The following is a 21,070-nucleotide window of genomic DNA, read 5'->3' as shown; positions in this document are numbered from 1 at the left end:
AACATAACCATCCGGATTATAGGCCCCAAGTTCAAAAGCTAACATCTGAGATAGTATGGGGGTGTATTAGTGCCCAAGGCATGGGTAACTTACACATCTGTGAAGGCACCATTAATGCTGAATGGTCCATACAGGTTTTGGAGCAACATATGTTGTCATCCAAGCAACGTTATCATGTACGCCCCTACTTATTTCAGCAAGACAATGCCAAGGCATGTGTTACAACAGCGTGGTTTCGTAGTAAAAGAGTGCTGGTACTTTACTGGCCCGCCTGTTGTCCAGACCTGTCTCCCATCGAAAATGTGTGTATGAAGCGTAAAATACGAAAGCGGAGACTGTTGAACGACTAAAGCTCTACATAAAACAAGAATGGGAAAGAATTCCACTTTCAAAGCTTCAACAATTAGTTTCTTCAGTTCCCAAAGGTTTATTTAGTGCTGTTAAAAGAAAAGGTGATGTAACACAGTGGTGAACATGCCCTTTCCCAACTACTTTGGCACGTGTTGCAGCCATGAAATGCTAATAATTATTCTTTGCAAAAAAAAAAACAAAGTTTATGAGTTTGAACATCAAATATCTTGTCTTTGTAGTGCATTCAACTGAATATGGGTTGAAAAGGATTTGCTAATCATTTTATTCCATTTATATTTACATCTAACACAATTTCCCAACTCATGGAAACGGGGTTTGTACTATATTTACATACAATTTTACATGTATGTAGTTGTTGGTAGATACGGTTAACATATTAGATCACGTGGTTAAAATGTTATTCTTGAGGTTGAATTGAAATTAATACTTTGTGAGGCCCCGCCTAATTTTACCGTCAGCGGTCTCTATGGGTAAATTGTGTTTGAGACCCCTGATTTAAACAAAGTTTATTCTAGATAATACTAATATTTTACATTTAGAAATTAACTAAATTGAACATGAAACATCAGAATACCCATCTTTTGACCCCTGTGTACGTGTTAAAACATGTATTATATGTTTTTCCCTAAAATCCTAAGGATGTATCCACAGAATACACCCAGGATTTGAGCGCTTTCAGATCAAATGTGGAGATTTGAAGAATTCCTTCATTGTACAATGTGTTAACGACATTATGACTCATTTCCTTAATTGTTTTAAAGCAATAGATTGCTTGAAAGTGATCAAGTTTTTGTTTAATTAGGCAGAGCAAAATGTTAAGTAAACCCTTTATGCATCCACTATTGCACATCACTCAGTGTGGAGTGTGTGAGCGGCATATCTAATAGATCTCTGGTCAAACCTGGAAGAGCTGAGAGGAGAATGTTTAATGGACAAGCGCGATTTCATTCATCTCAGCCTGGCTGATTGCTACGTACGAGGCTACTTTCACACCTCATTTGCTGCTCGCGTGGTCATTTCAATCACACGCAGGCTTGCAAAAGCAAGCCGCACAGGTATCATCACGTGTGCACACAGACAGCTTACACCATCAAAAGATAGACCGGTGCACCTCTGACAGCCATTTAGCAAGTTATAAATAGGTGAATAGGATGGAGAGCCGGGATGAATGATGAAAAAATATGAAGTGCGAGGTGTAAAAATGCCAGAAATGTGAAGAACAAAAATGTGGCATTTTACTTAAAACTACTCTAAAAGGAACCGCTGATTGCTCAACGCAATCAACTAAAATGTCAGAGAGCAGAGGACCATGAGAGTCGACTGGGCCTGTAACTGCTCCAATCAGCAAATGGTACTGAGGTTGTCTGACAGAAAGAAAGAAAAAAAACAGGCAGTATATAGGAGAGGAAATTGCATATTCTTGGGTGTCAGAGGGAGACAGAGCACTGAAAAATGTGTGCAAGTGCGCTCGGATTGGTGAACTTTTCAGGGAAGGGCGAAGAGGTTACGTAGAATTTTCAGTTTCAATCATAGCCATTGGCTATGAAGCTGCTCTACTGCATAAGTGCTGATGTTCTTCAAATGAATAGAGCGCAAAGTGTAATTTGGCCTTCACTTAATACGACAGTAGATCAACGATTGGCCTTGATCACAATATCGTTCGGATTGCAGTCATTACCGCCATTTTAGGGGGAAAAAGAAGAGGATTGAAAAAAAAGATAGTGAAAGAACAATTAGAAAGAGTTAGAACTTGTAAAAGAGAAACAAATATTAAACTTTGACAAATAACCGTAATCCATGATGGGCCGACCTCATATTATTTCTGGCAGACAGCCACAAAAAAATGTGGACCGCCACAAATAGACAAGAACTGTTAAGAACTGTTTCAGTTCATGCACATTTATGCCGTGACTCTTATTTTGAAACATTTTACTCTGAAAGGGTCACTTCCGCGTTCGAATGTACAGAGATGTGGCACCGGTGCTGATTTACACAGTAGTAACCTAACTAAAAAAAGAAGAAGAATATCAGTACCTTATTTCAGTGCTAAGTGACTGCAGATTCAGCCACCTGCAAAAAAAGCTTGGCAGTGTTATTGTACAAGTAACATCTTGTAAGAAACGTAGCGTCCTGTCAGAATTACACAGAGTCAGACGCTCCTTTTAAATTTTATTGTCGACTTTGACAAGGCAACAGTAGCCCCCTTATCGCCGTTAGCACCGCAGCGCTATCTTAGCCAGTAGTCACATCAACAACAAAACAACACTTTCTCATTATGCATGAACGACGGTTACGGCGAGCAATGTTGTAATCAAGAGCAAGGGCTCAGAATTTTGATCATCAAACATTACATCTCGAGTAAGTCTGTTTTTGCAAGTTCTCTATGATCTGTATTGCTCTAATAATTATGACAATTTGTTTTGATATTATCTTTAATTTTTTAGTATATTACTTAGTTATAATTTTATATATATCATTGAAATATTGAAATTACCGAGTGTTTTAACTTCAATGTTACGAAAATGTGCAGGTTTTACATTTTTTAGGTACCAGTTTGGCCACCGTTTAGGCATCAGCACCGTTTTTAAAGTACAGATTTGTTACTAGCAAAATATACCTATCTCAAGTAACAGTGGGGAATTATTTTTCTTTGCAGCTCTTTTGCAAATTAAACCAGAGTGCTGCATTCTTAAACCACATGATATGCAATGTCAAAAAATGCCAGACTCTCTACTGTACATACAGTATAATTATTGTCTTAAAAGTAATGATACACTAGCACTTGTAATACTGAGGAGCAGTTTCGGACATTTCGCCGTTGCGCAATCAACTTTCTGTGTGACTTTTAAGGCATAGTTTTTGTGATTTCATTTGAAGGTTCCACTGAATGAATGAATGTATTTTTTCCGGCAGACAGACATACCGTATTTCCTTGAATTGCCGCCGGGGCGCTAATCAATTTAAAACCTCTTCTCACTCCTGCGCTTACCAAAGGCATGCGGTAAAAGTAAGCATGCGCTAATTATTTTAAAACCTCTTCTCACTCCGGCACTTACCAAAGGTATGCAGTAAAAATTTGAGTGTGATGTAAGCCTGACCATTAAATCCTACTGAATAGCTCTTAATCTTCTTCCCTTTATGCAAATTCAAATTACCGATACAGAAATCAGCCTCCTCAATTTGGAAAATGATGACAATGGAAGTGTCACTCGTGACGTCACGAGTTTGACCAGGCGGTAATATTAAGCATGCGCTAATTATTTTGGGAAGCGAGTTTGACCCGGCAGTAATTCAAGGCAGGCGCATACATTATGCCCTGCGGCAATTCAATGAAATACGGTATATAGCAACACTTCATCACTCTTTGTAATTTGACGGACATGCAACGGCACCCACCGAAAAGGGATACGGGGAAAAAAAGCAAGAATGCTTATCCATGTCTCACCCCTAATTTAGAATCAATTTATATGCTGGTTATATATGTTGGTTATATAGTCCAAGTTTCAAAAGCAGAGTTGATGGATACATGACAATTTCAGAACAAGGATAATATATGATAATGACACATTTTTTTTTTTTTTATGTCAATAGCATTGAACGACCGGTAGATAAGCTCCATATTGCCTGGGTATCTTTCGTCTTCTGAATCCTTGTCTGGTGTGCTATGTCCCTTATTCCACAGTGAGTTCTTTTGCACCTGTGTCCTACAGTTGAGATAGTCCAAACAACAAGCCAAGTTTTTGATAGTTTCCAAACAACACATTTTTTACGGCAAGGTTGAACACTCTTAGGCAGACAATATAATTTCTCCGCTCACATTGTCCCACATTTTCACGGCCGCTATAGATAATGTTTGAGCCTTGAATGTGGAATTTACCATGTTATGTTTGAATTTCAGGACACCCCTGAGTTCATGTGGACCATTACTGAGTGAAAAAAAACTCTGTATGTTTGCAGGTAGAGCCCTCTGAGAGGCCATAAACATAACTTGAAGGCTTATGTATTGGATTATATCATGGAGTTTAAGAAAATTACTCATTATGGACAGATCATTGATATGAGCATTATATGGGACATAATGTATTATTCTAATTTCCTCTATATAAAGACACAACAAGAAACCCAATCTTTTTTTCTATAATGCTTACCTTGCATGGAGTCAAAACAGGGGCTAGAGCCTATCCGAACTGACTCACAGCAAGATGCTGACTACATTCAGGAATGGTCTTAGGTCAATCACATAGCAACTGTAAATAACCGTCTTTTGACCCTTGTATTAGTGTTAAAACATGTATTTCATGTTTTTCCCTTCGATCCTAAGGATGTATCCGCAGAACACACCCAGGATACGTGCAAGTTCAGATCAAATGTGTAGATTGGAAGAAATCAGTAGAAATCGATCCAATACTAATGGCAGTCAACTACAGTGTGCAATTACAATACTAATGTATGTCCCCTCAAATAAGAAAGATAACACCATATTGGCCTTGAAATAATCATACATGAAGCTTCCAAGTAGGTCAAGAAACAATGGAGAAGTGAGTGGGAAATCAAAAAGTGAAGTGAGGGTCGAAGGGCAGTGGGATCAGGGTAAATGGGGGGCAAGAGCAACAAAAGGCAATGATAAGTTAAAGAAGATGACTCTTATCTTTTCTTATGTAGGTTAATTGACTGAGTAATGAAAAAGAAAAGAGATACAATTCAGTGTAATGCATGGACATTAACAATAAAAGGGCTGGTAGCATATGAAATTATTCTTAACATACGCACACAGAGAGCAAGCTTGTGTGTCATCCAAGCATATTCCTAATTATCGGTTAATTGTTATCCCCTATCATTAGGAGGGTGGTTTTTAATTGTAATGTAGCCAAGCAGAAACCTACCTATACATGTGGGGGACAATTAGCCACCTCCATTAACCCCTGGTTAATTACAACCTCCACTGCTACATCCCACAGCTCTGTTCCCACTCGTCTTTACCCCTAGTATCTATCCCCGAGCCTTCATCCAAAGTTTTTTTCTAACACTTATGCCCTCATTTCCAATCATCTTTGGTTGTTTGATTCAAATGCATAAATGTTGTGAAGTTATTTCTCTTTTTTTCTAGGTTAAGATTCCCTGTCTGGAGCCCTCAATGTCCTCCCTTTCTCCCTTTTTAATTTGCTAGTCTACATTTTATAATGAATTTCCTCAGAGATGAACACCTAGAATTGTACAGTATAAAGACTACACAAGAAAGTATAAAGAAAAGAATAACAAGGAGGACCAAAAGTAGCTTCAACTACTTTCAATGTAACCATTTTTTTAGTTATAGATTTGGTTGAATAATTCATAATGATCTTACTTTTACCTAATGTAAACTCAGATCATAATTTTTAATTAAGATGATCATAATATAATAGAACATATTATAAATCAGTCATCATATAGCATCAATAATTATTATTAATTATTCTAATGTGCTGAATTTAATGTATCTTTTTAGACTCATTCCAAAAGGTTTAACAAGATCAAAATATTAATAAAAACTAAACTGAGCTTTACTGGGTTTAAAGTATGGCTGTCAAAAAAACCGAAATAACTCATTTGATTAATCACAAAAAAAAAACATGGCTTTATCACTGCTCCTTTACCTTTACCTAAAAAAAATGGTATGGGTTGTTATACGGTCGGCAACCAGGTCAATTAATACATGTCATCAAGTTCTGAACAAATAAATTATATGCATTCAAGTAAAATATTTAAAAAAATGTTCCTTTATGACATTCTGACAAAATAACTGAATGTGTCCAAAGAGTAGTCTCTTTTTTTTTAATTGATTCAAATTATGCAAAGCCCTGTGACTGACTAATCATCCATTCATTCATTTTCTACCGCTTATTCCCTTTTGGGGTCGCTGGGGGCACTGGCGCCTATCTCAGCTACAATCGGGCGGAAGGCGGAGTACACCCTGGACAAGTCGCCACCTCATCGCAGGGCCAACACAGATAGACAGACAACATTCACACTCACATTCACACACTAGGGCCCATTTGGTGTTGCCAATCAACCTATCCCCAGGTGCGTGTCTTTGGAAGTGTGAGGAAGCCGGAGTACCCGGAGGGAACCCACGCATTCACGGGGAGAACATGCAAACTCCACACAGAAAGATCCTGAGCATGGGATTGAACCCAGGACCGCAGGACCTTCGTATTGTGAGGCAGACGCACTAACCCCTCTGCCACCGTGAAGCCGACTTACTAATCATGATCAATCTTAATAAAATTTAAAAAAGTGATTAAAATCTTTAAAAAAAAAAATAATTTGACAGCAGTAGTTTAAAGATTTCCAGGAAGGACACCAAACCGTCCAATGAGTTGAGTTAAAAAAAAACAACTTGCAGCATATTCCTAAAAACAGCACTGTCATATGTGGTGGATCTTTGACTAGCTTTTTTGGCAGTAGGTTAAAAAAAACTAATAGTGCAACTGATGCTGACAAAAATACTTGCAAAAAAAAAGATTTCCACGCAGAAGATGCTGGTTCTCCGGAATATACAAACTAAAAATAATAGCAAAGGAAGACGTCCAGCCCCCAAAACACTTAAGTCGAATAGAGTTGACCTCGACGCTGCTGACAACCGAATGCATTAAAGGCCTACTGAAATGAGATTTTCTTATTTAAACGGGGATAGCAGGTCCATTCTATGTGTCATACTTGATAATTTCGCAATATTGCCATATTTTTTGCTGAAAGGATTTAGTAGAGAACATCCACGATAAAGTTCCCAACTTTAGGTCGCCAATAAAAAATCCTTGCCTTTACCGGAAGTAGCAGGCGATGTGCGCGTGACGTCACTGGTTGTAGGGCTCCTCACATCCTCACATTGTTTATAATGTGAGCCTCCAGCAGCAAGAGCTATTCCAACCGAGAAAGCGACAATTTCCCCATTAATTTGAGCGAGGATGAAAGATTCGCGGATGAGGATATTGAGAGTAAAGGACTCGGGGAAAAGAAAAAAAAGAAAAAAAGGCGATTGGGACGATAGGGACGGCGTGGCGCAATGGAAGAGTGACCGTGCGCAACCCGAGGGTCCCTGGTTCAAATCCCACCTAGTATCAACGTCATCACGTCCGTTGTGTCCTGATGGGTGCTGGTTGGCGCCTTGCATGGCATCTCCCTCCATCAGTGTGTAAATGTGTGTGTGAATGGGTAAATGTGGAAGTAGTGTCAAAGCGCTTTGAGTACCTTGAAGGTAGAAAAGCGCTATACAAATACAACCCATTTATCATTTATTGCAGATGTTATTACACACATTTACTATGATAATTCTGGAACATCCCTTATCTGCCCATTGTGCTAGTGTTTTAGTGAGATTAAATAGTACCTAAAGTCGGAGGGGTGTGGCCACGGGTACGTGTGTTGACCCAGTGTCTCTGAGGCAAGTCACGCTGCTCGAAGCTCCGCTGATGTTGCCGATGTCGCCGGTAAGAGCAGACTTATTACCACAATTTTCTCACCGAAAACTGCTGATTGACATTTGGCCGGGATCCATGTTCGCTTGACCGCTCTGATCCATAGTAAAGCTTCGCCTTCGGGAATTTTAAACAAGGAAACACCGACTGTGTTTGTGTGGCTAAAGGATAAAAGCTCCCATCTCCATCTTTCTACTTTGACTTCTCCAATATTAATTGAACAAATTGCAAAAGATTCAGCAACACAGATGTCCAGAATACTGTTTAATTATACGATTAAAGCAGACTACTTATAGCTTTGATCGGGCTGGAAAAAAATGTCCGCTACAACCCGAGACGTCAAACGCACGCGTCATCATACGAGTCATCATACCGCGACGTTTTCAACATGACACTTTGCGGGAAATTTAAAATTGCAATTTAGTAAACTAAAAAGGCCGTATTGGCATGTTTTGCAATGTTAATATTTCATCATTGATATATAAACTATCAGACTGCATGGTCGGTAGTAGTGGGTTTCAGTAGGCCTTTAATATACATTTAAAATGGTGCTGTTTGTATGAGGCTGTTGTCTTGTTCTTTACATAAATAATTACAACAAATTAGCAAATTATCAACCTATCCCCCAACACGCCATTCAGCATTTTGGTTTCTGTTTCCTCCTCTTGCTCTTAAAACTACGTTATTTAAAAGCAGAGGCGAGGACGCCTATTGAAACTGGTGAAAACATGATGTGCCATTACTACTCGCAGACATAGACAATGGATTTAGAAATGAATCAAGATAGACAAAGAGAGTGAAAACTTCAAGATTTAAATGATAGTAAGTCAGACTGACAGCCACATAGTGAAGTGTAGACTGAATGAAGAGCAAAAGAGTGGATAACAATGTCCATTGTTCCATTAGGGAAGGCAATAATGACTGATAAAATGAGGCTACTAAAGAGGACACAATGGTCCTTAATTGACTCATTAGAGAAAGAGGAGAATGAACTGCACTAATGAATGGAGATTTGCAGCTATACTGCTTGCTAAGCAAAACAGAAAGGCATTTAGTTTATGAAATCTAGACAAAGCAATATTTGTGCACTGGAAGGGATAACAATAAACCACATGGACAAAACAACGGGGAACCAAAGGCTGTCAACTGGTTAATTGGTTAAAATTTTTGAAATGTCTTGGAATCTATAAGAATATTTCTTGGTACTATTAAGTAGTAGTTGTTTGGGTTTGTCATACCTCGAGGTGTTCCAGGATATACGGCGGGTTGGTCATGCCCAACCTTAGCATTGCCCCTTCAGGGATCTCTGCCACCAGCCTCCACAGCAGGGTTGGCAGGTCAGTCCCGATATCTCGACCATACGCTCCCGTGTCTTCACTGGTTAGCCAGATTTCACACACTCCCTCTGCAATCACAAAAGAAAAACATTTGATAAAACAACTAAAGCCCAGCATGTTTTGACATTTTATTGCATATGGTCCACCCAACATGCTGCTACTACAACTACCAAAATTGTCAGTTCTGCATTACAACGCAATATAGAATGGAATAAAACCTTACTTCAGTGATATTATGGATTTGTACGCCTAAGGGCCGTGTGTTAATGGATATTGTCGATACACAGCTCTGTACTGTGCCACCTATACTTTTAATAAAGTCAGAGGTGAGTTACGTCACATCTTCCTGCTGTGAAGTCCAACTATGAACACACAGATTAGACCATTATCTATCCCATCTGCATTGAAAATGAACCACTACTTACTGTAAATGCATAGATAACCTGACCTTATTGTTGTAACTATCACACGATACCCAAGAGGACACTTTCCTGTGACTACAACTTCTCTTCAGGGAATCACCTGTTTATCATTAATTGGATTTGATAGAACCCCCATTCAGAGCTACAATCTGGAAGACAAATGAACAGGGATAGACATTTGCTCATAATCTATAAGATAGTTAACCAATGTTTTATCATTATTACCTGAACTAATTGCATTACATTAGGTACATTAAAGGAGAATTGCATTTTTCATTTTGCCTCTCGTTCACAATCATTATGAGAGAAATGACATTAAATGATTTTTTTTTTTGCATTCTAAATATTAAATAAGTGCGATCCAATGTCAGCTTACAATGGAGACCATGGGTGCCGCTCTATTCCACCTGAAAAGCCCTTAAGAAACATCCTATCACCTCCACCAACGATGTATATACATGATGTAAATATATATGTAATGTAATAATGGGCACATTTTAATAAGATTTAATATTCAGGGTGTACGCCGCCTTCCACCAGAATGCAGTTGAGATAGGCTCCAGCACTCCCCGCGACCCCAAAAGGGACAAGCGATAGAAAATGGATGGATGGATGGATGTATTTTGATCATTTTCGTGTCAATCTCGCCATGGCTGTCTATATGTGCTAACTTGTCGGAATACGTCCTCAAGACTTCTTCTGTCCAGGTGAGATGCATGATTTATGATCTACAATAAACTTCCAGGAGACAGGAAAGCGAAACACCTCTCCAGTCGATCATGTTTTTTTGTTTTTTTTGTCCTGTCCAGCTTCTCAGGCAAATCATATAGTTGATGTAGATGCCCATATCTGCTGTTCAGATTTACTTTACAAAAGAGAAGTGTAGGATACTTCTCTTGTTGCCTTATTTGAATTTGACTTTATTAAATGTATTCATAATATCATTTGGTGCAGCCGGGCCAGAGCAGGAGGGGATAGAAAGAGAAAAAAAGGAAGACAGAGGGGGAAATTGTGGGGATAAGAGGGGGATTAGACGGAGAGACAAAAACAACAACAGCAAAGGCAACAATAACAACAACAAGTCGATCATGTTGAAATTGTACAAAGGCTTGTGATCACAGCACTGCTATAAATACTTTGTGCTTATAATAACAACACCACTAATAAATAATTAGTTAATATTCAAATTACAAAATGTAAAAGGACTATTGTTGTCGATTTTTGAAAGTTTATTTTTTTGGATATTATGGGCAGAAACAGAGGACTCCCCATTGGCAAAGCTGTAAGCGGACCTCTATTTTTGTTTATTAACAGGTTAGAATGCATCACATTTTTTTTTTAAATTGTCATGTGTTTCATAGTGATTGAGAACTGTAGGCACAATTCCAAAAGAAGTGCAGTTACCCTTTAAATGTCACCATTGCTGGGTTGCAACCATGTGACTTAAGGGGCGTTCATGGTTTGGATAGTGGTTCAGCGCTTTGCCGTGCTCAGGCCAAAGACCCTATTAACATAGGGCACAACAACTAGTCATTCGTCACTCTTCTGGCATAAAACCCTGAGAAACTGTTATGATTTATCTTTATCCTGCCTTCTCCTTTATGTCTGCACCTGTGTAATCAGGGATTCGTCCTCAGCGAGGGGCGGACCTTGAGGCACACCTGCTCGCAAATAGCCCGCCAGTATTTAGGCTCGTCAGTGACAGCTTGGCCTTGCCAGTTAAAGGCCTACTGAAACCCACTACTAACTACCACGCAGTCTGATAGTTTATATATCAATGTTGAAATATTAACATTGCAACACATGCCAATAAGGCCGGTTTAGTTTACTATATTGCAATTTTAAATTTCCCGTGAGGTATCCTGTTGAAAACGTCGCAGAATGATGACGCGTGCGCGTGACGTCACAGACTGTCAGGAAATATTAGCTCAGCACCAGTTACGGCTAAAAGTCGTCTCTTTTCATCGCATAATTACACAGTAATTTGGACATTTGTGTTGCTAAATCTTTTGCAATTTGTTCAATTAATAATGGAGACTATAAAGAACAATGCTGTTGGTGGAAAGCGGTGTATTGCAGCTGTCTTTAGCACCGAGACACAGCCGGTGTTTCTTTGTTTTTAACACAGAGGGGTCAGGCGAACATGTTTCTCTACGTCAACATGCATGTATTTGGATGGGAAAATTGTGATATATATATCTTACCGGAGACATCATTGGATTATTCGTTCTCCTGCAGTAGCTGTTTAAAAGGCAGCTGTGAGTTTCGCTCCTCGGCTTCTCTCTGAGACACTGCGTGTTCACCGCAGCCATCCGACCTCGAGGTATGTCTTTAGAATCTCACTAAAACACTATTAAAACAATAAGCAGATAAGGGATCTTCCAGAATTATCCTAGTAAATGTGTCTAATTACATCTGAAACGCTCACACTGCCGCCGCCTGGAGCCGTCGCTTTTTATTTTATTTTTTTCTAGTCCTTCGCTATCAATATCATCATCCACAAATCTTTAATCCTCGTTCAAATCAATGGGGAAATTGTCGTTTTCTCGGTCCGAATAGCTTTCGCTGCTGGAGGCTCCCATTAAAAACAATGTGAGGACGTGAGGAGCCCTCACCCTTGTGACATCATCATCTGCAACTTCCGTTAAAGGGGAGGTTTTTTTATCAGCACCAAAAAATGCGAACTTTATCGTCGATGTTCTCTACTAAATCCTTTCAGCAAAAATATGGCAATATCGCGAAATGATCAAGTATGACACATAAAATGGACCTGCCATCCCCTTTTAAATAAGAATATCTCATTTCAGTAGGCCTTTAATGTATCCTGAACCTCGCTCGTGCATGCGCCTGCTTCACTTCACCAGACCAGGTACGTTGTTGCTACTTAGTCCTGAATTCCCTAACCTCTTCTGTGTTTGTTTCCTAGCCCCCCTGAGGTAAAGGGTATTCTTTTGGTGGACTCTTGCCCATCTCAGTGCGCCCTGGCCTTTTTCCCCCTGTCGACCTCAGAGGAACCTTTTGTCCAGGTTACATGGAGTGCACTTCTGCCACATCACCCTTAGTTATCCCTTTTTGTTTGAATTAAATATTTTCATTTTTGTAATTCCACCCTGCCTCCCATCTCTGCAAACCCCCCCCTTTGAGCAAGGGGTTAACAGAACCACGGGAACATGTACAATGTGTTGAGGTTTTGAGGTGGTATTGGCTGATAAGCCATGTTCTAAACGCCTGTGGAAATAGCGACAGCCTCTGTATTTGCGAGCATGGTTCATGATAATACTGTGTTATTAAAGCTAAATTCCACCAGTCACATTTATCTCCTGGATCTTCACGACATAAACTGACGTTTACTAATGTTCAGTTTTCAACAATATTTAGCAATATCCAGATACAATATATTAATTTAGTGTATTAATATTCTTTATTGAGGTATTGTTGATGATAAACGTTGAGGCATTGTGATTACACAGTAAACAAAATCAACGCACACATCTATTATATGTGGAAGTTTCCTTATAAAAACAGCTCATATGGAGCATACAAAAAAGTTAAGAAGTATATTTTTGACAGTTTATTTTAAGTTCACACAGACATTCACAAAGTGGTCTGTGGTAACATGACCGTGTTGTTGACTCGGCTCCACTTGATGAGTGACAGGCTTTTAACAGAGCAGAAACTTCCTCTGTGCTTGTGTTTATTTTAACTGTTTAACTTTATGATTGGCTATCTTAGATGCTCTAAAATAACTTTAACCATAATCCCTATAGGAACCATGTCCACAGGCAAGAACAATGCATTTGAATGTATGAGTAAATATACATACATATACATATATATATATATATATATATATATATATATATATATATATATATATATATATATATACACACACACATATAGTGGGGCAAAAAAGTATTTAGTCAGCCACCGATTGTGCAAGTTCTCCCACTTAAAATGATGACAGATGTCTGTAATTTTCATCACAGGTACATTTCAACTGTGAGAGACAGAATGTGAAAAGAAAATTCAGGAATTCACATTGTATGAATTTTAAAGAATTTATTTGTAAATTATGGTGGAAAATAAGTATTTGGTCAACCATTCAAAGCTCTCACTGATGGAAGGAGGTTTTGGCTCAAAATCTCACAATACATGGCCCCATTCATTCTTTCTTTAACACGGATCAATCGTCCTGTCCCCTTAGCAGAAAAACAGCCCCAAAGCATGATGTTTACACTCCCATGCTTCACAGTAGGTATGGTGTTCTTGGGATGCAACTCAGTATTCTTCTTCCTCCAAACACGACGAGTTGAATTTATACCAAAAAGTTCTATTTTGGTTTCATTTTACCACATGACATTCTCCCAATCTTCAGCTGTATCATCCATGTATCCATTTTGGTATAAACTCAACTCGTCGTGTTTGGAGGAAGAAGAATACTGAGTTGCATCCCAAGAACACCATACCTACTGTGAAGCATGGGGGTGGAAACATCATGCTTTGGGGCTGTTTTTCTGCTAAGGGGACAGGACGATCGATCCGTGTTAAGAAAAGAATGAATGGGGCCATGTATCATGAGATTTTGAGCCAAAACCTCCTTCCATCAGTGAGGGCTTTGAATGGTTGACCAAATACTTATTTTCCACAATAATTTACAAATAAATTCTTTAAAATTCCCACAATGTGAATTCCTGTTTTTTTTGTCATATTTTGTCTCTCACAGTTGAAGTGTACCTATGATGAAAATTACAGACCTCTGTCATCATTTTAAGAGGGAGAACTTGCACAATCGGTGGCTGACTAAATACTTTTTTGCCCCACTGTAATATATATATATATACACACACACACATACGCACTCCTTTTTTCCCCAACAGCCTGCAATTGTTTGTGTTTTCCTTTTTTGATTCGTTCCTTTCTCTGCATTTTGAGAGCTGTCTAACCTAAATTCACTCAACACCAGATGTCTTTTGAGACCCTGATGCAACTACTGTATCTCTTGGAAAATCCCGGAACAACTCGTTTTTTTTTTATTTTGGTTAAACTTTTGACACACGCTTCCAAAATGGCTGCACCTATGTTATTTATACCAATTAACAGTAATTATGCAATTTCTTAAACAGTTGAAAACGAAAGGAAAAAAATTAATGTCGGGGTGTTTTTATCAATTTACTATACGAAACAATTACGTTACAAATGTCCATTACAATGGTAAATGGTTGTACTTTCTACTCCTTTTTAAGGAACCCAAAGCGCTCTGACACTATTTCCACATTCGCCCATTCTCACACTGATGGCGGGAGTTGCCATGCAAGGCGCTAACCTGGACCCATCAGGAGCAAGGGTGAAGTGTCTTGCTCAAGGACACAAGGGATGTGACTAGGATGGTAGAAGGTGGGAATTGAACCAGTAACCCTCAGATTGCTGGTGGGGCCACTCTCCCAACTTTGCCATGCCGTCCCCCAAATGTGCATTTACAAGTAAAAAGTTAAGGGTGGTCATTGCATGTTCTTGCCGTCAATGCTGATCAATCTTTTAGGGCACTGCAGCAAGTGACGAGGGTGGTCGCAGCATTTGCCGCGATTAAGTATTCTGTGAAAAAACTATTCAAGTATTGAGTAACTTGTGAGTCATAGGCATCCGTCCGTCAGTAGTGACGATGGGTTGCGCCTGGGGGAGTTCATTCTTTCTTGCAGCGGCGGCTGTGGCTGTACAGCCCCACTCTGGAGTGACAATCTCTGGTGCAGTTGGCGCAGACGTATGGGGAGGGTTCTGACACAGGAGCAGGTCCCACGTCACGCAGTCTCCGCTTTAGTCTCCTCGCCTGCAACAGGGAGATATGCTTCTCCTCGGCATGGCGGGTTCCTGTGGCAACAGTCTGCCTCCAAACGTCGCGGTCTCTTGCTGCTTCCTCCCAGTTGTTGTGGTCGATGTCTGCCAGTTTCATGTCACGTTTGCACACGTCCTTGAAACGCAGTCGGGGGCGACCAAGGGGTCTGGAGCCTGTTGACAATTCGCCGTAAAGGACAGCTCTGGGGAGCCGGCTGGGGTCCATCCTGTGGACATGGCGAAGCCATCTCAGGCGGCGTTGGCTGAGCATGGTGAACAGGTTGGTGGAGGGCGCACGATCTAGGACTTCCATCTTGGGAACTTTGTCCTGCCATGAGATTCCCAGGATGCGGCGAAGACAGCGCAGGTGGAAGCTGTTTAGCTGTTTCTCATGTCTGGTGTAGGTGGTCCAGGCCTCGCTGCCATACATCAGTGTGCTAATGACGCAGGCTTGGTAGACCTGGAGTGTAGTGCGCGTGGATAGCTGGTTGTACGACCATACTCTTTTGGACAGCCTGGCCATCACTGTGGGGGCTCTTGCAAGCCGGATGGAACGTTCTGTGTCAAGTGACAAGTCACTGGAGATTGCGGATCCAAGGTATGTAAAGGTTTTGACACATTCCAGAGTCTGATTGTCGACGGAGATGGAGAGTGGAGTTTCAGCATCTTGGCCCATGACATTGGTCTTCTTTAGATTAATGGTGAGACCAAACTCTTTACAGGCAGATGAAAGCCTGTCCATCAGCCTCTGGAGGCCGGACTCGGTGTGGGATGCTAGAGCTGCATCATCAGCAAAAAGCATTTCCCTCAGGAGGACACTGGTCACCTTGGTCTTGGAGCGCAAACGGGCAAGGTTGAAAAGTTTCCCATCGGCTCTCGTGTGTAGGAGGACACCTTCAGAACATGTGCCGAAAGCAGTAGACAGAACGAGGGAGAAGAAAATTCCAAAGAGGGTTGGCGCAAGAACGCAGCCCTGTTTTACGCCACTGCGGATTGGAAAGGCCTCTGATGTTCCTCCTTCCCAACAGACGGAACCCTGTGTGTTTTCGTGGAATGATCTTATGATGGCCAGGAGTTTTGGGGGGAAGCCAATCTTTGCAAGCAGCTTGAAAAGACCATCTCTGCTGACAAGGTCAAATGCTTTAGTGAGATCAACAAAGGCGAGATATAAGGGTCTCCTCTGTTCCCGGCACTTCTCCTGCAGCTGCCGAAGGGTGAAAATCATGTCCACTGTGGATCTTGCTGCCCTGAAGCCACATTGTGACTCAGGGTAGACACGTTCTGCAAGGAGGTGGAGTCTAGCAAGGGCAACACGAGCAAAGACTTTCCCCACGATGTTAAGCAGGGAGATGTTGCGGTAATTATTACAGTCACTGCGGTCCCCCTTGTTCTTATACAGTGTGACAATCTTGGAGTCACGCAGATCCTGGGGGACGGCTCCATCCTTCCAAAAGAGGCAGAGGAGATCGTGAAGGTGCGGCAGTAACGAAGGTTTCCCAAGTTTTATGACATCAGGTGTTATCCCGTCAGCACCTGGGGTCTTGCCGCATGAAAGGTTATCAATAGCTTTGCTGAGCTCTTCCTACGTGGGTTCCTTGTCGAGCTCCATCATAACAGGCAGGTTTGCAACTCCATTCAGACCCGCCTCTGACACAATGCTCTCCGTGGCATATAACTCCATATAGTGTTCGGCCCATCTTTCCATCTGCTTATTGCGGTCAGTGATCACTTCACCAGTCTTGGCTTTCAGCGGTGCTGTTTTCTTGATGGACGGGCCGGTTGCTTGCTTTATCCCCTCATACATGCCCTTGATATCTCCCGTGTCTGACGCCCTTTGTATGTTTGAGGAGAGCTCGAGCCAGTAGTTGTTGGCACAGCTACGTGCCATTCGCTGGGCTTCGCTCTTGGCCCTTCTCAAGGCGTCAAGGTTCCTCTGTGAGGGGTTTCCCTTGTGCTTGAGGAAAGCGCTACGCTTTGCCTCTATAACTGGCTCCATCACAGCAGCACTAGCCTCAAACCAGTCTGCATTTCTTCTCGTTCTCTTCCCGTATGTTGCAATGGCTTGGTCGTAGATGGTATCAGGCAAGCAATTCCATTTGTCCACAGCACTTTGCCTGATTGATGGTCCACAGAGTGCTTGGTCAAAGGAGGTGAGGAAGCGTTGTGTGACAGCAGGGTTGGTATAACGGCTGGCATTAATGCGTGGACGGGCCTTCTGCTTGGTGTGATAGATCAGTTTTGGTCGTAGCTTGACCTTGCTGACGACTAGTGAATGGTCCGTGTCGCAGTCAGCACTGTGAAACGTCCTTGTGAGAAGCACGCCGTTAAGGGCCTCTCGTCTCGTGATGATGAGGCCGAGCTGGTGCCAATGTTTAGATCTGGGGTGTCTCCAGGATACCCGGAGCAGAGTCTTAGTCTGGAAGAAGGTGTTCGTGATGCAGAGCTTGTGGTAGCAGCACAGCTCTAGCAGACGTCCATTTTCGTTCATACTACCCGCTCCAAAGTGACCATGGCAGTCTTGCCAGGATTTGTTGTCAGCACCTACCCTGGCATTGAAGTCTCCCAGAAGTAGCAGATGCTCATTTTTCGGGATGGTGTTGACAGCCGCGTCGAGCTCCTCGTAGAACTTGTCTTTTTACTCTGGTGGTGAGTAGAGGGTAGAGTACAGGTTTGCTGCTCCGCTGCTGGTAGAAAGGCGGATTACAAGGATCCGCTCAGACCCTCCTGTCGGTGGGTCCATCATGGGAAGCAGAGTGTTATTCACTGCAAATCCCACACCATATTCCCGAGATTCCTCTGCACTCTTTCCCTGCCAGAAGAAAGTATAGTGCTTTTCCTTCAGAGAGCCAAAGTCAGCAAGACGTGTCTCTTGGAGCGCAGCAATGTCGACATTGAGTCGGTGGAGCTCACGGTCAATGATAGCGGTCTTGCGCGAGTCGCTAATGAGATCAAGGCTGTCCAAGAGCCCTGTGCGCATTGTTCTGACATTCCAGCTTGATACTCGAAGAGCTGGTATCTTCGTTTTCTTTTTCACAGTTTTCGCTTTTTTTCTGATCATCTTTGGGGCATTTGTTGACGTTTGCTAGTCGTGCTTTACCCCATTCCCCGCCGGCTCTGGCAGGTTGGCACCTAATTGACCGAGGGCTGCCCGGCTTGAGGCGGGCGGTGGCCAAATCATTAGTCAATGATTCCTCCCACCGTCGAAGCTGGCGCCAATCGAGTGGAACTTAAGACTGCCAGCTTCCGTGTTGTTTCCTCCCTTTTGGGGGGAGGCTGGAGTGACCTCTCCGTGGCGCAAGCCTGGGCAGAAAAGTATGGAGATCTTGAGTTGCCCGGACATCAAGATCCCCCTCTCGGCCGTGTCGATGTGGCCCAGAGGAAAGCAAGGCAATTCATCTGGCATCGGCTTGGCTGCAGGAGCTGCCGGCAGGGGGTCAGCAATGACACCCAGTCGCCTCAGGGGCTCCACTCCTGATTTTCTGTCTGGGTTTTCTCCCGTAGCCTTTCCTTCTCCCAAAGGTACCACAAGGCAGCGGGTGGGGGTGGGGGGATGACAACTATTCAACTATTTAACCCATGGATGGGGCAGTGGTTGGCGGATGCCAGGGCGTGTCCACACACCGGTGGGCCTGCACACCTCGCCTCTGGGGCCCACTGCTGCTCCGAGATCCCCTACAGTTTGGCCTGAGACTGCGAAGTCCCAGTTACCGTGTGTGGCCGCAAGGAGGCACTGTAGGAGTCTTGGTGGGGGAGAGGCTGTGTACCGGCAAGAGGAGGCTTACGCGCTCGGCTCCTCTTTTCACCCGCCGTAAGGAGGGCTAGCCGGTGGCAGTAGCTGAAAGCAGACAGTAGCAGGCAGAAGCAGCATGCAACATGCAAAATGCGCTAACTACAAGCACTTCTACGCAGTGCTACTGCACTGACGCATCATACACACCCTGTTTGTACAAACACACACTTGTGAGTAACTTCTGATTAATTTAGTACCTTTTTTTCAATGGTTCTTGGACTACAATTGTATTTGATGTGAGCGTGCCTTTGTAAAACATAAAATTCATATACATGTACAATCTATTGCAACATGTTTCATCTAGTTACAAATGGATTTCTTGTTGGCTGAAATGTGAACATTTCTACAGACACAATTGTAATTGGACCCCCACCATAATTTCCCCCCCGCCCATCTCCTACGTGCTACTGTGATTGGATAGATTCCTAACTTGTCCCATCCGCCTAAAGACAAAATTAAATATGGTTGGATTTTGTTTACCCCAAAGGGAATAAGCGGTAGAAAATGGATGGATGGGTGGATGGATTTTGTTTAGGGTCAGCACGGTGGCAGACGGGTTAGTGCATCTGCTTCACAATATGAAGGTCCTGAGTAGTCCTGAGTTCAATCCCGGGCTCAGGATCTTTGTGTGTGGAGTTTGCATGTTCTCCCCGTGACTGCGTGGGTTCCCCCCGGGTACTCCGGCTTCCTCCCACCTCCAAAGACATGCACCTGGGGACAGGTTGATTGTCAACACTAAAAATTGGCCCTAGTGTGTGAATGTGAGTGTGAATGTTGTCTGTCTATCTGTGTTGGCCCTGGGATGAGGTGGCGACTTGTTCAGGGTGTACCCCGCCTACCGCCCGAATGCAGCTGAGATAGGCTCCAGCGACCCCAAAAGGGACAATCGGTACGAAATGGATGGATGAACGGATTTTGTTCAAGTCAACATTTTTGTCTCGTTTATATTTTTGTAGACTAAATTGTCAATTAATTTGGTCATTGTTTTCATCAATGTGCATTTGTTGTGATTTGTTAGCATCCTATTTTAGTCAGGGAAAATATGTTGTTGACAATAACTAAGACAAACATTTTTAGTCAACAACTAACACTGCCACCAGCTTGCTAGTCCGATCAAGGAAAAAGGCCAAACTCGGGTTTAATTAGCGGAATGCAATCAAACGTCACTAAAGCTAACATTGGATTGGCAAATCAGAGTTATGTGACAGTGCCTGCCAGAAGAAGGCTCGCTGACAAATGACGATCACAAAAACAGGGAAAATGTAGCATGTAACTACCCACCTTTGCTGACAAGCAAAATAAAGAATGAACTTTGAGAGAGAAAAAAATGTTTATTCCAAAAAAAACCTACTGAAACAGAAGCGAAAACCATGTCCCATTTATTATTCTGCAAGTTTACAGTAGGTAAACCTTGTACCATGCCTGTATGTCACACCCTTAGATACAAGCAGCAAAATCAACATTACTGTGACAGCCCAACTTCCAGGGGCTTAAAAAGAGAAACTTGCATCTAAAATGTTTACTAAAGATGTCTTCAACAATCAAAAAGAGGCTTCTTGATGTGAAAAAAACGTTTCATTTGAATGTAATCTGCACGTAAAATTCTGATGCTGATAGCCAGTCGTTGTATTGGCTGTAATGTAAATTAAGGACAAGTAAATATCCATCCATCCATCCATCTTCTTCCGCTTATCCGAGTTCGGGTCGCGGGGGCAGCAGCCTAAGCAGGGAAGCCCAGACTTCCCTCTTCCGAGCCTCTGATTGGGGCAGTTCGCTCCCTGTACGATCAGTGTCAGAGCTTGGTACGCATTGCCGGCAGTAAGTCGGACATGTTTCCAGTGAGGGTTGGACTCCGCCAAGGCT

At 42.2% G+C, this 21,070-nt stretch overlaps 1 protein-coding gene across 2 annotated transcripts in view; it reads right to left on the bottom strand.

The window, feature by feature from the left end:
• The window catches only part of cdkal1 (CDK5 regulatory subunit associated protein 1-like 1), a 611,713-nt gene that overhangs the window by 260,163 nt on the left and 330,480 nt on the right, over positions 1-21,070 (bottom strand). For both annotated transcript variants that reach the window (XM_061916180.1, XM_061916181.1), the window contains one exon: positions 9,065-9,231. In XM_061916180.1, coding sequence (XP_061772164.1) covers positions 9,065-9,231 — 167 coding nt within the window. The remainder of the gene's footprint in view (positions 1-9,064; positions 9,232-21,070) is intronic.

The sequence above is a fragment of the Nerophis ophidion genome, linkage group LG11 (genome assembly GCF_033978795.1).
Source record: "Nerophis ophidion isolate RoL-2023_Sa linkage group LG11, RoL_Noph_v1.0, whole genome shotgun sequence".
NCBI lineage: Eukaryota > Metazoa > Chordata > Actinopteri > Syngnathiformes > Syngnathidae > Nerophis > Nerophis ophidion.
Note: the sequence above shows the minus strand (reverse complement) of the source record. Positions and strands in the feature narration are given on the sequence as shown.